The 12,776-nt window shown below is 42.8% G+C and overlaps 2 protein-coding genes across 2 annotated transcripts; one reads left to right on the top strand and one right to left on the bottom strand.

Moving 5' to 3' along the window:
• Positions 1 to 3,863: 3,863 nt before the first annotated feature.
• H6S33_012751 (uncharacterized protein) lies at positions 3,864 to 4,572 on the top strand (the record flags this gene model as incomplete). The annotated part of the gene is made up of 2 exons (XM_044844504.1): positions 3,864 to 3,991; positions 4,047 to 4,572. 2 exons carry the CDS (start codon positions 3,864 to 3,866, stop codon positions 4,570 to 4,572), a joined length of 654 nt encoding a protein of 217 aa, XP_044694460.1.
• A 7,154-nt stretch (positions 4,573 to 11,726) lies between these two features.
• Positions 11,727 to 12,206, bottom strand: H6S33_012752 (uncharacterized protein; the record flags this gene model as incomplete). The annotated part of the gene is made up of 4 exons (XM_044844515.1): positions 11,727 to 11,800; positions 11,914 to 11,981; positions 12,060 to 12,118; positions 12,195 to 12,206. 4 exons carry the CDS (start codon positions 12,204 to 12,206, stop codon positions 11,727 to 11,729), a joined length of 213 nt encoding a protein of 70 aa, XP_044694461.1.
• Between the last annotated feature and the right edge of the window lie 570 nt (positions 12,207 to 12,776).

Consider the following 12,776-nt stretch of genomic DNA (forward strand, 5'->3'; position numbering starts at 1 on the left):
GAAATGCGCTTTGCCTCCCAGTGGCAAAGTCACTGGGCCACGCATCATGGTCAGTCAGCCGCATGTTACCATTGTGGAGAAGTGACTTTGCCACTATAAGTTGCTGCCTAGACAATATTTAATTCCACAATATGTAGGGTCCGTCATTACCAGTGAGTGTGTACCCGGTTATAACCCTGGTATCGATATATAATTATCAATTGTTAGACTAGATCGAAATAATCAATACTAGGTATTGTAAGTAGTCATCTATTTCTACTCTAAATGGTCGAGCATTTGATTGGCTGAAAGGTGCAGTGGTGGTTTAGTAAGCACAACACGTAAAAATACTGAGCACTCACGGAAGGGAGTGGGTGGAAGGGGAAGAGGGGGGGGGGGACGAAGGGCCCCTCTTTGAAGAAGTATAACTCGCGGGCGCGAGGTACGGTGGGCACTGCTAGTCTATAAGTACTTGCCTGTCAAATAAGTTGAGAGGTCGTTGCTGCCAAGAATACTCAAGACGCGTGAGTAGCAACCATGATATATATTATGAACGCCGCTAGTATTTAAAGGTGTACTTAGATCTATATAGAGGTATTCCAAATTGCAATACGAGGCACTGAAACGTGGTAAAATTGAAGGCGAGGGCTAGTAAGTGTTGTAGTCTTTAGTGTGCATGAGAGGTTATGACTCCACTTTTTATATACGTTTACCATAAAGGGTTTGAGTACCTCATGCTCATCGATCGCAGTTCGGACTTCTGCGGCATCTGGTAAGCATGCAATATGAGTACGTACCATAATGTGCCCGATAGATGGCAAAGAGGGGCAATGGTAATAGTTAGTGAACTTTCTGGCGACGGCTAGTCATGGGAATATGGGGAGCGTGAATGAGCGCAGATGTAATTTATCAGGTACTTACCTACTGATCTATGACATTTCAAGATCAGCCACGCCGCCAATTCTTGAAAAGAATTGTCCCCAGTACGTGTAGAAACCTTCACTGGGGTATACGTATGGTCAATATGGGAGTACGGTCAATCTCAAATATACGTCGGAGTGATCTATAACTCCTTTGGGTGCTCATTCAAAATCTTGGAATTGACCACACCTCGGTGAAGGCGTGTAATCATTTTTAGTTGACAGTGCATAAAAATTGTCTATAGAGCGTATTTACTAAGCGTTAAATCTGATAATAGTCACTTTTCCACTCTCCAAAGGGGCATCTAAAAATCTCAATGTTGTATGGAGTCGCTTGGCGAACTCTGAAATACAGAAAGGATATCATGTACACTCTCCAGACAATATAGTAGCTGACATCATGATATGCATTTCGTATCCTACTAGTGTATGTTACAGGTTACATGTGGAACTTTTCAACTTTAGATTTACTCCACTCACACTTTCCTTCTCTCGCCGTGGAGGAGAAATGTCAATCTTGCTTCTGGCAACATACCGTTAATTTTGAGGTGTCAGTCGTCACAATTAGCGCTTAGTAAGTACTCTCTTGGTCTTGGAGCAGTCTCTCGGTCCCCTAACCCTACAACCGTGCCCCTAACCCTGTATTGATATGATTGGCTAGTTAATTAATTCATTCGATTCTGAAATTTAAGCCCGAGTACTTTTTATTATCGCCGATGCATGGGATAGACTTCTCCTGGGGGGAAATGGCATGATATGAATTACGTCTTGGAGTGCTTGTGTAACTATTATTTTGCGCGTTGCGAGTCAGAGAACGTCTTTCCTATCTCATTGGGGATTGTAATAAGTAGCGCCAAGATCCTGGTCTAGGACTAAATCTAGGTTCGATTATTTGTCGACCTATGAGAGCCTAGTTAGGTTCCCAAGCTAGCCACAAAGGACCTTAACGATGAATATGTTTCCGGCAAAAGCAAAAAGGAATTGTTTGGTCTCAAGTCATGGACCCTCGTAGGCCCCTCGCTTGAGTCTAATCACACATTCATTTCGAGGATTCTAATACAATTAATTAATTACCACTTTAGGCGCTAGGATCCGTAGAAGCTGCCAAGAGAGAAACGCCAAGATATCCCAACTGGGTAATTATGACATTCTACTAATATCACTTTCGGCTAGAAACTATAGGATTAAGCAATAATTTGAACCGACATTTGGTGGGTCTCTGATCAACTTCAAAGTTGAACTTCACCTCAACCACGACACTAAAACCGATTATTATTTACAGGATTGTAAAGAGTGACCAACGCATTGAGCTTCTCTGTGGTGGTGGAGGAGGTCACGCTAATAATTGGGGCTAATAGTGCCCCCCTTCTTTGTAAATTAGACTTTAATATTGATCAATTGAACACTTTTTAGTGCTAGCTTCGCTGCCTAATTTGTGTCGAGGTCACGGTTGGCCGTGCTATAAATTGCCATGGTCAGGGTTCGCAACCAAGAAACTCTGCATTCGGCTCTTCTTCCTTAAATTTCTAGGCAGAGCTCTCAAAGAATGGTTGGATTGTTGAATGGGTCATTGAAGTCGATTGAAAAAAAGATACATAAGCACTAGCGGGTCATTTTATAAATTTAGACCGGATTTGTCTGTTTGCGTCAGTAGGAAACCTTCATCTTTCAGCTAAACAATAAATAATGAAATGGCCTACAATGAGAGGCCGGGCGAGATACAAAGGATCAATCCGAAGAAAGTTATCTCATTCGAAAGATAATAAAATAGAGTGTGGCAATTGGCACTTCATCAATCTGCAAAGCGGCATCCACATGTCAATTTTGGATGGTATCATTTGCCAGCCTGTGAAATACGGCAAAAAAGGTATCAAGTACACTTGCCAGACACCACAAGTTGACACCATGTCCCGCATTTCGTATGCTCCTGGTGTATATCACAGGTAGCACGAGAAACTGTTTCATCTTCGAGGATACTCCAATCACACCTTCCATCTTTGGCTTACTCGCCATGGAAGAGAAATGTCAATTTTGCCTCTGGCAACTGTCAATTTCGAAATGTCCATTATCAGAGCTGAGGCTTAGTAAATCGCTTTAATGCCCTGCGTATAAGTGTGTGACTGCGCGGGTAACGACCTGTGGTTTCAGGTGAGCTCGAGCTGCAGTAGCTATTATTGCTACCGCTTTTTGACTGCATGATAGAATGCCACGATTCGAACATACATGAGTGCACTACATTATGCATGATATCGTGTCTCAGGGGAAAGCAGTGACTATTTAAATTCTGTTTTCATGACACAGGGCCGCACTGCTCCTTTGGTACACAAAGAATCATAGAATTGGAAATCTCCGGGCTTCAGATTTTGGGCTAAATGGGCTAGATATAGGAGGTGGGCCGATGAAGGAAGCCTATCCCTTAAACTGTCCCGAGCTTCACGGCTTTTTAGCGCTGGCGATCGCCCCAAGCAGGAAATCAGGACTCCCGGGAGAGGTTGATACAGGTCACAACGCTTCACGGCTAGATCTAGAGAGGTGCTATTGATACCCAGAGCGGCATTAGCAACAAATCAAATCTTAATGTAGTAATACTGTTGCCCACCATGGCTAAACATTCGTACCTTGGAAACAGAGGAAGGGATTGAATCTCGACGCCACTTAGCTTAGATCGGTGAGTTGTTACGGGCTCTCGATCGGTCAAACATGTGTAGGATCAAATAATAATATCTGGTATGTAGTTTCCCGAGTTTTGGCGGTAGACGGTTGTTTGGTGGCGTTTGAGTGGTCGTTTTCTTCAAGGTCGTAGTGCGTGTTGAAATCCTTTGTTGCCTAGTAGAAAAGCGGCACTCGTACCAAAGGATATAAAAGTGGCTCAAATTCCATTGCAGATTGGCGTAAGTACAGGTTGAACGTCACAGCACAACATCGAAAGCAAATATCCTTGTGCAACTACCATATACCAACAAGATGACAAAAGTCTCGTACGAAACCCAGGCTTACAGCCCGGCATGCTTCGACAACCTGAGGTACCTCGACGATGCCCAAAAAGAACTGGAAAGTAGAAATTTGACCCGTGAGGGTCTCAGGCCAGTCAGGTCAGCACTATCCGAATCACGTTTGTTTCTTTTCTCTAACATCATATGCGTTCAGGGAGCTCTTTCACAAGCATAATGTTCAAAAACAACTTGGACTCACAATTCTGCACCGTCATTTCAACATGGCTCCCAACGAGAGACTGGTTGAATATGGAAAAGTTACCACCCCATGGCTCCTCGAATCCGGCGAGATATTCGGTGGAAAGATTGTCCCAAGGGGTTGGGCACTACACCAGGGAGAATTATACCCCACCGAATTTGGCTTTAACCCACTCGGAGACACGACCTATCCGGACATCTCGTTTTCATCTGAATTCGTTAGCGAACTCAAGGATTTGTTCTCTAAACTCAAGCTCGATGATCTTTTTGGGTTGACGGTCCTTGATAATGGAAACCCCTTGGAGATGCCTGGTGTTGAAAGGACTATTGGAAGGGTCAGCCTTAATATCCCGTTCCAGGAAGGGGGTTCAAACAACACCGTGGAGGCAGTTTGGACCTTTGGATGTCATGAGAGCTTGGATAATTCAACTGTCTGGCCGGCACGTATTTGTTGGGTTTGCAAAGAGTGCAAACACAAGTAAAGTTGGGTTGATAGTGAGTACGGACCCGCAGGTATGACACACATGCATGTTGCCACTGGCTAGGAATAGCTATAGTCCACCATTGAACGATAACTAACAAAATTCTGTATAACTTACTAGGAGATATATCGATACCTTCTCCTTACTCTTGATGGAGTTCGCATATATCTTTTTCAACACGTTGGATCCGTGATACAAAATCCTCCTTTTTTTTTTTTTGTAAATTCTCACAAATTAATGTTTTTATCATCTATAATCTCATCAATTGTAACCAGGAGATCGAGATATATTTGATATATTCTACTCATGTAATTAAAAAGATTTAAACAAACATTTTATTTCACCTTGTCCGTCAACTAAATCAGGTTGCCATTCATGATTCCAAATAATAATCTTGTATTAAAAGTTTTAGAGCATCTCTTCCGCTTTAACTCTCCCAGCTTTAGCATTTCTTCCACCTTCCCACCTTAAGAATTCTCCCTCGCCATCACCACTAAATATGGATAATTATGAAAGTGCATCTGAAATGCGTTTCCACCTGGTTGCTGGAACTACCAGGTGGATTGTTGAGTTACGTTGCAATCAGACTTTACCGTAGAATCGTAGAATCACGTAAGCCTTATCCAAATCTTACTGAATCCTTATCTAGAATACAGCTAAGTCATTTCTCTCTGATAAGTGAGGCATAGGGATGCTCTAAGGTCTCCATACTAAGCTTATAAAGCTGAAACAACTCCTCACATTCCTAAAAGGTCTTTAAAAGCCTATATTAGTATTAGAAATAAGGGTTTTGTAAGGATATATATTTGCTTCTACTGGTTTGGCAATATATAGCAACTTCAAAACCACACATGATCAAGAGATAATTTGATTCTCGAGTCGTGAAGCTCTGGAGATATCTCAAATCTTAGGCATTTTCAGGGTGGCTAGGTTCACACCACATATATACCCCCATGCGTTTTAAAATCCAGCAGTAAATATCAAGAAGCTTGTCCCAAGAAAAAAATGAAAATAGTCAAAGTATCCTGAGAGCAAATATTTCTTCTGTGGCTCCCGTAAACACCAAAGACTGAGCACTAGGTTCGAATCCGGGGAAGCGATACAGGCTGGAATGTTTTATCTATCTGGCTATTCATAAACTGTAAAACACTCACCCTTTGAAGTTTATGTGGGAGCCGTAAGTCATGAAAGATTGATTTAGATCCAATAGTTGATCAGAATTTGATAGTACATATTAGCCACAATTTTTTGCTTCTTTTACCCCCACGAAAATATCAGTATTCAATTAGTTAGCAGCTTAAGGAATAGTTGCAGCTGCAGGCTGCAGCCCATGGAGACATTTCCTTAATAGGGTGCCATATTTGAAGATCTCGAAGTAAAAAAATAAAGGGTGCTAGACTTATGTAGGAATGATCACAGCACTAGACCTTATGATTGAGAGCCCGGATTCAATGCAAAAAATACAGTCCAGAGAATCCTTGCAAGTATGGGTACCTCTGTGAAACGACTTTGTTTGATTGGCTCCAACTATATTGCATCATATACCGGAGACAGAGCGCCGGGTTAAGCTTAGTAGGGCCGATTTTGTTTGTATTAATCCTTAAATCATTATCTGACACTCGTGTCAAGAAAGTCAATGTCTAGGAACGTAAGGGCCGGCAAATTCTTCCCAAAGATAATATTTGCATCACAATTGGCTCTTTATATAAAGGAACTCATAGTGCAAAGACTCCAGTATCAATCACATACATTGACTTGGGCGCCAGTGCAGTGAGTAACAATCGCCGTCACATGTGTGGGTGGGAGGTTTGATTTGGGTTAGGTTGAACTCCAAATTTGACCCCTTCGCACCCCCAAATAGATCGATCATGGAAATAATCATTTTCACCCACTGGAATCAATTTCTTGGCGCCCGGAATTGTTTATTGATGAGACAAACACCGGCCAGCGACAGAAAAGATAACCATAGCGGCCGGTAATTGGAAGATGCGACTGCTCTCTGCGTCCATGAATCCAGTAAAGAGGTCATAGACCTTGATGGAAAAGCGGAAAATGTGGCGTGTTGTGTTGTCATACCCATGAGAACCTTTACCCCAATTAATTCTGGTGACGCAGCACTCTAGAGAGGCCCATCAGGTTTCTCCTCAGTGTGGATATACGAAGTAAGCTTTGATATAGATTACTCATGCCTACGATACCTCTATACGTCATTAGAATAGTTTAGACAAAAGGAACACCCTTTAACCCCAGAGACCTCGTCGTAAATCCATAGAGCTTCCCAGGGACCTTGAACAGATCTAGCGAGTTCTGTTTGATTTACCAGAGTTATAAGATCTGAGCGGTATTCTTGTAAAAAAAAAAACCTAAGAATCTGCCACCTATGCTCTAGTAACTTCTTTCTCCACTGCTCTTCATCCTATAACGTTTCTGGACTGGACTGGGTCTACCAAAAAATCTGGTTATTAAATGTGCGCAGTGTTTTCTCATATGCAGACACAGTCCAATCCGGAAACGGTATTATAATATCGCGTAAACCAGACATACGTGTCAAGAACCCGAGGACTGATTATCACGAATGCTAAGGCAAAGTTTCAGCTCGATAAGGGAAATCGTGGTTCGAACGTTGACTTGCTCACCCTTCAAATATTCCACACCATTATAAAAATAAATGGAACAGGTGGCAACTCTGGTAGTAGTCGAGTGTAGAAATATTGATAGAGCGCTTAATTAAGCTCATCAGGGCTCTGCAGGGAAGAAAAAAATATACCAAAGAAAAGAATATGCAGCAATCAAATCTTGTTGGTCTGATATCTGGTCACAAAATTGCCGGCTTCTTGATATTCTTCCCCTTGTAAAAGTCGAGTGAGCTTGAATGCTCTAATGCTTGCAATGTACGCACTGTTGTAACAATGTGTACGTCACGACACCTATGCAGCTGAATGCAGGGAGTGACGTTTCCAATATCATCCCCCCCACCCTGAGTGAATATCAACGCTGATTCAACGGTTGCAATGATTTTATTAACGCCCCTGTCTAGACTTGAATTTTGCGGGATCTTGATTGAGCCAATTATAGGTTAACCAGATATTATCGGTCCTCGAGCCCTCACCGTTTGTCCCGTAGATTTCGAAGATTAAGTCGTTTCCCTGGGTACGAACTGCAAAATCACGGGTTAGTTAGACTTTTACCGTGGAGATATATATATAAAAAGAAACCTACTGTGATGCGATAACAGCGACTGTCTGAAGCCCCTATGAGCTTTGAAGACTGAAATGTTCATTGGGATCAGATACGTCATGGTGTCAAATCTCTCTGACGACCTGTTTAAATGTGGGTATTTAAGTTGTGAACAAATAGATCAATAAAGATGATAATTTGCTATTATGATGTGTTTTTGTAGACCAAAGGTTTTTTGGATTATAATCCCATGGCTGGCTGGTGAAACGTACTGATTCAGTTCAGGACTTCCTATCACATGAGAACGTTCTGGTTGTAATTTAACATCTCTAGAATGGTAAAAGATAATTATAGAGTAAGGATGGATGTGGCTTAGTAACTTTACCACTGGAGGCCTGCTACCGGAAAACTCGACAATAACAAACGAGGCCGGGCTGGAATATAATACTGTACTCTGATTGGTTAAAACATGTAAATTTATTCTTTTGGCGGTTGTTATTGAGGCTCAACGCCCATTCGACAAATCAGAAAGCAGTGTTCACACTGTAGCCCCTGTCCAGGCCCTTTCTTTATTGTCCAGTTTTTGCCGTATGGTAGGAACTCCTGAATTATCGGACTAAGGGATAATTCCCCGAATCTTTTTGGCTCTTTAAGCACTTCGATCAGCCCAAGGGGGCTCCCGGAATAGGTTTAGAGCTAAAGAAGTAAAATCGACATTCGAATTCCTGATATAGCAATCTGTGTAGTCACCTGTGACTAAAAAGGTCGTGAATTGAAAAAGACGGAAGTGATACAAGTTTAGTGGTCACCGTTTCCTTGAAAGTAAATCTTTCCGGAATATGTTAAGTAGATATTGATAATTGCTGGGTGTTCGAATGTGCGAGTAAAACAGAAAATCACAGGACAGCCCGCACTACCGTGTTCTACTCACTGGCACTGTAGTGTATTGTGCCGTCGGGTTTATTTGCCGCTAAGTAGTAATTAGTCAGCGCTGACTATTCATAAATTTTATGTGATCAGAAGGGATTTGCAGCGAATGATTTGATATGACGCAATGAAAGCTATCTTTTGAGGCTATTAGTACTGAAATGTAGACGACATACTTGGATATTCGGAAACTCACCCTATTTAAAGAGTTAACATTCGGGAGGCTGATTGCGGCACCCCCCCCTTTTAAATTGGGCGTTCAAGTATGGTTCGGAGAAGACGTCTAATGGGCTCCTGCTCTTAGTGGGTCAGTAAGTTTTGATTGTGCTTTAATAATAAAAACCTTAACGTTTATCGACATATTCCTCTTATCCCTTTGCCAATATCAATAGCCTCAAATTCTGCTTTCTACGAAGCAGTCAAACCACACATTCATGGGGACAAGAAGGGGTAGATTAACAAGTGACTCTTAATGAAAAGGCTGTCGATATGGCATTTTCTGAATACCGTATTCAGGAATAAAGGCGGATATTGCGTGTTTGCCTCGAGATAGCGCTCGTAGAGTGCAGCCAAGAAAAAAGTGTTGGGTAGTGGTGAAACTCAGAGGGGGGGACGTGGGAAGTGGGCGAAAGACACTTTATATCAAGACCGTTGCCCGGAAATCAATACCTTAGGTGCATGTGCGTCGCCGGCGTCCCACGCCATAAATTGGCTCGTTTAACCTCAACCAGTTGTGTTAGGGTTCTTGAATCTTCAAATAGTTCTAGATCCAGCGATTTTTTGTATATTTAATATAATGCTTAAATTAAATTTTTCCGTCGCATGTGCGTGGCAGGGTGCAAGTACGCTGTCTCGACAAGTATAATGCCCGGTACAGTAAATATTGTGATGATGGCGACATCTCCCGTTCGTGAATGGATTCCCGGAAAATGTTCCACATGAAACCATTTATCTGAGTTATTTGTAAAAAATGACGTGGTCAGCTATACTAATAGCCCTCAATTGAGCCTTCGCATTTCCTGATTCATATGCTGATAAGCAAGTGAGTATTTAAAACACTCCCGCCGCTGCTCTGTTATCGGTACTTTGTGGCAAGGTCGCGATGATGGTATCCAGGACACTCGGGCGAGTGTGGCCATTATTTTGCTTAATGATCCATGTGACGTTATAATTATCAGGTTTCCTTTTCCAAATATGATATGCACACACCCTCCCACTGGGGTGGTCAGTTGAAGTGGTGGTGCTGAAGATTCTGAATACAGGCACCTAGGAAGATGAATAATCGGGATCCTCTCAATTATTGAGACCCAAGCTTCTTCTCAATTCCGTTTACAGTCGCAACCGGATACGCCGTTCTGGGAATTCCGTACGGGATGGTCAGGATACTAAAAATATACGGGATAGCAATTCAATCTGTAGTGGGACATAGGGCACCCAACTGGACTTTGGCAAGGGATCAAATCCGGTTGGCTTTTTGAGTTGCGACTGTGGAACTTTCCTGCGAGTGAGTACACTGGCGAACATTCGGCTCCAGGATCTAGTAATTAATGTTTGCAGCTCATGGCGTACAGAAATATTTTCTTTGCATATCACAGGTCTGGGTGATAAGTGAGGGGCGAGAGGCGGACCGGACTTTCAAGGTCGGTTGAGGTTGCAGTTGAGTTGAGGGATGGTAGGTGATGCGAGAAAGGGTCCATCTGGCCTCAGCCTGAATTGGCATGGAACACCCAATGACTCCTGAATGTGTAAGTAGCCCATTTGTAGTTGGCTGGGGGCATGCAGCCTACAGGAACGGTCTCTGCCACTGTGAAATCGGTCTGGTCCCCTCCGCTCACTCATCAACTTCAACCGAAGATGATTACCACTGTAGTGTCTCTCGTAAGGTTTCTCTTGTATGGCCAACAGGGGCCGGGAAACCAAGCGTGTGGATTGATGCAATCAGTCCTTGCGTGTCGTATGGGGGTATCCGCCAGAGGTGGTAATGCTTACGTGTGTGAGCCATTACCCGCAGTCCAGCTCGCAGAGCAAGACAAAACCCAGTCTGCATGCTGTTAGGCAGTGTTACACACAAACCACAGAACCAGCACAGTTTATTATAAATTGTCCCTCAACTGCAATGACATGAATGCTAATTTCATAGGTTAATATATCTGCGAACTAGGCGAATCATTCGAATATCCTACAGGTGAGGTGATCACTTTTTCGCGATATACGGATAGATATATCCCATTGAGTCCTACCGATCCCTCGAGAGCAACCATATCGGTGGTTTTGTTGGATAGGAGGATTATTTTGATCGATTCTATATTATCAAGCCCCCAAGATACGCACTAGCACAGAGGAGGGTCTTATTAATATAGTGCTAGTGAAGGCCATATTACCTCAAATGCGTGGTCCGCAGGATGGGCGCCTTTGTGGCTTTGTCTCTTCAATGCCATGACCTTCAGCCCAGCAACTGCTTTGCTTTAAGGCGTCTCGATACCGCCAAGGAGTGTTAGCTCCTTTTAAAATTCCAGTCTGGTCAATCACTGTAAGATATAAATTACAGTTCCATAATTGGTCAATCAAGCATTAGCTTTGCCTGATGCGGCCAGGGTATCCGCTGCCTAACAGTGTTCACGGATCCGGATGGTATCTATTTATTCCTTTGAACGATACCAGTGCTTGGCGGCCTCGAGACATCCAAAAACACCGAACCCCCACAAAATCTCGAGGACAAGGTGGACAAGGCCGAGTAGTCTTGAGACTACCCCCTGGCCTCACTTCGAACAGCCTCGATCGTGGAACAAGTTGGAATTGGAGTTCTGGATCATTGGGCATTTATCGACCGATCCGTGGTAAGGTGTAGTGAGTTTTTTCCTGTTGTGCATTCTGTTTTAATTAGCTTATGTAGGTAGGCATGATCGTATGAATGGCCAGATTGAAAGAAAAACAAAACACTAGCGGGTTTTATGTTACGTCATACAAAAGCAAGGTCTTAAGGTGCATAGGCGATATAATGAAACTCCATAGGAGGGTTTGACTCGTTTTCTACATTTAGAGCACTCATTTCAGTCGACTTTGCAATGAACTAATGGGCGTGAATCGGCTTCATGAGATGTAAACATCTCAATGAATGAGTGAACTGATTTGCAAGTTTGTTGTATTCGTTACATGTATTTTATAACGATCCCAGACAAAACTTAGTATTTATAAAAACTAAATCTTTCGTGAAGTAAGGAAAAGATATCACAATACCTAAGCTCAATGCCTTTACTGTGATGGTTGCTGCGTATATATACATGTAGCTATAGTGAACAGGGAGGCTGCTCGTAAGGGATATCGATTAGTACGAGACATGTACATGTAAGTACCATATGTGTATGCTTCCTGTATTACCGCACATTCTAATGGCAGAACATAGATTGTAAAGACCATAAATAATCAGAGCTGGTATCTGGGTCTTTGAATAAAAACATAAACCTATAATCTTAGCTTGCGTAGTTTCATATATTGTGGAAAGAAAGGAAAAACATTACCGGCCAGGGCATCAAAAAGGCTCTCTGTTTGGACCTGTTATTGCAATATATGACGCTGGCGCAGCCGAAATGGCGTCCTCAGCATCCCCGGCACGTATTCTGAGTTACGCATGCAGCAAGATGGTAGCGGCTGAGAGCACGGCGTCTTGTCATAGAAGTGGCATGAAGCCTCAATCTTAATATCTTCCTTGTGTTATCTTTCTTGCTTTACTTAGACAAAGCTCTCCGATGAACCTGCAAAATCTCAGGCTTATCGCTTTTCAAAGCTGCCGGATCATATACGAACCGACCCCACATCTAATGGCACACATGGCTTGTGACATGCCGGTAGCTGAGGGAGCTTTAGGATCTTTACAGCTTGTCCATACAACAGATTATTTGAACTAAAATATACAAATAACACACATCTCGTAACAAGACGCGTGTAATGAAAAATCAAGTAGTTGTTTAATGCACGTTCATGGGACTGACTGGGTAGGGCGCATCCGAGGATATGTATCTTTTGTTGGTGCATAGATATATCCAGCTGCCAAATGGTTGGGCCGGATACGACGGTAAGAGGTTCCCAGTGATGGTAGTTAC

This window comes from Morchella sextelata (genome assembly GCF_020137385.1).
Source record: "Morchella sextelata strain SCLS chromosome Unknown scls_9, whole genome shotgun sequence".
NCBI lineage: Eukaryota > Fungi > Ascomycota > Pezizomycetes > Pezizales > Morchellaceae > Morchella > Morchella sextelata.